The sequence below is a fragment of the Oryzias melastigma genome, linkage group LG8 (assembly GCF_002922805.2).
Source record: "Oryzias melastigma strain HK-1 linkage group LG8, ASM292280v2, whole genome shotgun sequence".
NCBI lineage: Eukaryota > Metazoa > Chordata > Actinopteri > Beloniformes > Adrianichthyidae > Oryzias > Oryzias melastigma.
Window position 1 is genome coordinate 13,381,814 of NC_050519.1, and position 4,884 is coordinate 13,386,697.

Here is a 4,884-nt window from a genome sequence, read left to right on the forward strand (position 1 = left end):
TAGAGCAGGCCTGTCAATTGTATCTTTTATGTCACACCTGTGATCTTTCTCCAACAATTTGTATAAAGAAATACTCAGAAATGCAATTTAAAAAGTAATATTTGCTTATATATATGTCCTCCATTGTGAGAAAAAGGTCACAACAACATGTTAAAAGCACCAAACAGCCATTGTTAATCAGAGTGGATCTTTAAACAAAATAAAAGGGGAAAAAAAACTTGGCATAAATGGTTTGACGAAGGATCAGTGGTGACTGCGTTCCCTGGACAGTGTGTGTATTTTTATTTGCTGTTGATATTAAATGTGTATGGATTAAAATGTGGTGAGTGACGGTTTGTACGGACACTTCCTGTTTGAAGACATTGGAGTTTAATACAAACCAGAGGCCCAGTGTGAACAGAGGAAACGTTTAATTTTTGCACGTTTGTAAAATAAAAAAAATTAAAACGTGTCAGCAGTTTTTATTGTGAATCCATTTGTTCTATAAGAAAAAAAAATCGTTATTTAAAAACTTTAATTTTGTGAGAAAAAAAAGTATTTTAGGACGACGTATTTGAGCATATTAGTCTCAGAAAGGAAGAAACTGTTAACCGTCAGCTCACTGCTTTATACATTTATGCATTTTAGATTTACTTTTGGTCTATGTTATTGAGAAATACATCATCCCCTATGTAATATTCATGGAATTGTTCTGGGTTTGTCCACTTTGCACAGCAAAAAACGTTTTTCCTCTAATAAACAGTTTACTCTAACAAAACAACAGATTGATGCTTATAAATACATATTTTATGCTTTATATTTTCATTTCTTTTAAGGAAATGTAATAAAGTTTTATAAGCTTAACAGATTTTTAAAGAAAAATCATTTATTTTTCAACCATTTATAAGTTACTTGAGAAATGATGATAGTACAGTCCACAAAAGCTCTCAGTTTACTTTTGTGTTCTTACTTTCTCAGTTTAGCATAAAGGAGGGCTCTTCACGGTCGTGAGTTTGTTAACAAAGACTTCTTTTTTAAACTGCTCCATGCTTTATGCTTGAAGAGCCAAGAAAATCCTTTTGTGAGTTTCTATGCTTGACATGTGTAGTTTTAAGGTGACTTTCACTCGGTGAAATGTCAGGGTGACATGTTCCCTCAGGTGTTGGAACTTACCTGCAATCTTAAGTATTTTAGGTAACTTTCTAGGAATTTTAATAGCTTTGAAGATGTGATTTAATACCTTACATTACCATCTCACTTCAGCGTGACCAAAGTAAAAGTGCAGTTTGACATTTGCTGTCTATCCTCTAACTCATAAATCTGTGTTTGGCTTCCTGATAAATCGATTTAGATCCTTTTTAAAATTCTCCTGAACCCCAGTATTGATTTTTTTTCTGTGTGGAACCTCAGCAAAAAAAAAGAGATTTTTCTTTTCTTGAGAACGGAGAACACAGATGGTGGGGATCAAGCTGAAGGCAGCCTCTGACCCCCCTCTGATTCCTTTAGGTGAAGCTATAGGAGATGAGCTGTAGACATCAGGAAAGTGTGGGCCTTAGAGAATGTTAATGCAGAGATGAAGGAGTTGATGTTTTTATATGAAAGGGATTGAAATACATTTTTTTTAACATTTGTCATAAATACGTGGTCTAGAATTTAAATCAGTTCTTAGAGACCCACTCTGATGAAACGTGTGTTTTTAGTGTTTTAGCATGTTCTTGTGGCATTTTTCTGAGGATGGAGGACATAAATAAAGAAAATTAAGATTAAAACCTTTTCAAATTGTTGTGTATCAGAAGCAAACAATAAAAAATCTTTTTATCAGATACGGATGACGGGAAATGGGGTGTGTTTGCTTTGCACCAATGGTTCCGCCCACAATTCAAAGGCGAATTTCTAATTAACCGCAGCCGCTCTACAGAAACTATGGCTCTAGAAAATAAAATAAGTATTATCAGGACTAAAAGAGGGCTTTGAAAATAGATCAAAAGATGATCGACGTGGTAAGAGAACTGTAAAAACTGAGATGTATACATTTTTTTATTTATATTTCCATGTATTAAACCATTACATAGTTTATATTAGGGTTTTTTTAAGAAAAAAAAATGATAATGAACTGAAAAGTTCATGCGGCTCACACTAATGAGATACTTCAATGTAGAAAATGACTCCAAAAATAAAAGAAGAAGAAAGCCCCAACACTAGGAGGTGACGTTTTGTGGTCAGAAGTGACGACTTTGTGTCTCTTATGTGAACTGTGATGTCCAACTCCAGAGAAGAAGGGTGCTTGGTGTGTGTCTGTGTGTAAATGTGTGTTAGGGGTTGTCGCAGTGTGTGGGGGCTGAGAGAGATGAGGTTAGTGGCAGTGCTGGATAATTTGAGCAGTCGCCGTTGGACGCCGAGCTTGCCTCTCTCCACCCACCAGCCACCTGTTACTGTGCTATAGCCACAGTCTGTCCGCGTGTGCGTCTGCAATGCACGTTTCTCCTCAATGAGAATGGACTCGTGAGCGTCGTCCAGTGTTTGAGTTGTTCTCTGGTTCTTTCAGGTGTCTCACTTACCAATCACCTGATTGAACTGATGATTTGGAGCTGACATGATGAGGAAAAATCTACATTTATGTCACTAAAAATCGTCAAGTTTTTAAGTCAGTCTGTCCTTTTACTCTAGGAATTTCTCCATCAATCATCTGTTTCCCCTAAGTTCTATCAGGGGAATCTGGGTGACACGACTGGCGACACACCCAGATGATCATATTCCCACTTTCACTCCTAAAGTTCCAATTTTTAGAGTCACCAATCAACCTATGAACCCTGTTTTGGTCTGTGGGAGTCTGGATTACATTCAACCTGCAAAGACAGCAAAGGATTCCTACCACACTCAACCATCTCACATGAATCTGCACCAGCTTCCTCCCGCTAACCATCTTGAAACCCTTCTTTTCTGATGAATGCTTGGTCCTTTGGAGTTCCCTTATCGTCTGCCCCCTCATGTCCCTCTCTGTCTCTATCGCAGTGAACCCTGCAGGGTGCAGGCTGTCATCAGTGTAATCAACTTCCCCACAGGTCATTATGGCTACATTGTACAGCTTCCATTATGGCTCCGCTCAGCAGGATGTGTGTGGGTTTTCTTTTTTCTTTTCTTTTTAACTGTCTGTTCTGGTAAAGTTTTTCACACTTCTCTCTGTGTGTTTCAGCAAGCTGCCCAGCTGGGCCCGAGCAGTGGTCCCTAAGATCTTCTACGTCACGGAGAAAGCCTGGAACTATTACCCGTACACCATCACAGGTAATGCTGTAATCTTACGAGCTTTATGGCCTTGTAGAAACACCATTATTACCTCCATTTTTCAGACTTTTTACCAAGGAAAACTAATCGAAATAATGGAATTGTGCATCCTCTGTTAAGAAACTTCGAGCATTTAGTCATTTCCTGCTGGAGTCTATGAAGGTGATCCTGTTCACCTGCTGGCAGCTGCTGTATGAGATCTGTAGGGGGGAGAAGGGGGAGCATTCACCTGTGCAGCCTACAGAGGGAAAGTTTCAGTCCTTTGAAAGCACTTAAATCATTGTCTCTGTGGTGTACAGGATCATAAAAATGATTGCATTTGTTCTGAGCACTAAAGATAAACTAAGCATGCTGTAAAAGTGATGAGATGCCCAAATTCCTCTATTATAAAAAAGGTTTGTGGTCTAAAGTGGCTGTTATTCAGCTTTTCTTTGACCACTTTCTGTATTTTTGCAAAACGTTTTTTCCAAAATCGTGGTTGGTGATTTTGCAGAGGAGCTGTAGATCCTTGACATGTTCAATATCTGATGAGCAGCATAATGCTGTGGGATACTTCTCATTTAAATTTGAAAAAGAGTATCCATTGCAGTTTTTGGAAATATGTCAGTTTCGTACGCCTCAAAAACCACCTCCTCCAAGCACAAAACTTTTTTTTTTTTCATATCTCCATTAGGCAAGTTTACTTTCACAAATTAAATGTGTGCAATTTAATAGCTTGTGAAGACACAGCTATAGACAAAAACACATTGTGGCAGGTCATCTTATCATTTTCATGAGCAGAGTAGTGTCAAGCTTGTTTGTAGTTCTTTTGCTTGTAATAAAAATAAGCATAAAAATGATAAAACACTGGTTCTGATTTTATTTTTTTATTTTTTATGTAACATGACATGCTTCCATACAATTTAGCTGAAAAAAGTAATAAAGTAGCAGAACCAGGTGATTACATCTTCCAAAAGGTAACATGAGGTAACTTCTCTCATCATTATGATTTTTTAATGCATTTAATAATTTCTATAGATGAATCAACATTTCAAACTACTTCAGAAAAATGCAGCGTTTGAAGGAATACATTAAAGAAGACAAATTCCTTGATCCCAGAGGGCTGCCTTTAGACTTCAAACCTTCAAAATGAATTACTTTTGTCAGCGTTTAGCAGCCTCCAAACGAAAATCATTCCAATTCAATCAGCAGTTTTTCACACATAAATAATAGTGCCACCTGTGAAGGTGTCAAAACAAACGCACAGAGCAAAATATGCTCCACTGAAGAATGTTTCTGCTTAGTTGGCCTTCAATTTTTCTTTTTTCTTCCACTTTTATTTTTTTTCCATTAACCATGTAGGTGCATGTAAATATTATTGAAATTAGATATTTTGCTCTCATTTTAACCTAAATGTCTATAGTAAAAATAAGTTTAGTTTCTACACTACACTGTTTTAAAGAAGTTAAAAGTGAGAGATTATTGTTCATTTTAATTTTTTAAACTCTGTACTTAAATTCTAAGTTTTTCTCACATTCAGATCATTGGACTAATTCCACCACTTTAAAAAGCAAGAACAGCCTTGATGATGTGACAAAAGGCCAGTGCCTTTAGATAGTTTCAAAAAGTTGCAGCATTCTGACT

General features: G+C 36.8%; 1 protein-coding gene across 1 annotated transcript in view; it reads left to right on the plus strand.

Moving 5' to 3' along the window:
• pitpnc1a (phosphatidylinositol transfer protein cytoplasmic 1a) overlaps positions 1–4,884 on the plus strand; it is a 49,891-nt gene that overhangs the window by 28,127 nt on the left and 16,880 nt on the right. Inside the window, exon 3 of the mRNA XM_024271654.2 lies at positions 3,173–3,261. Coding sequence (XP_024127422.1) covers positions 3,173–3,261 — 89 coding nt within the window. The remainder of the gene's footprint in view (positions 1–3,172; positions 3,262–4,884) is intronic.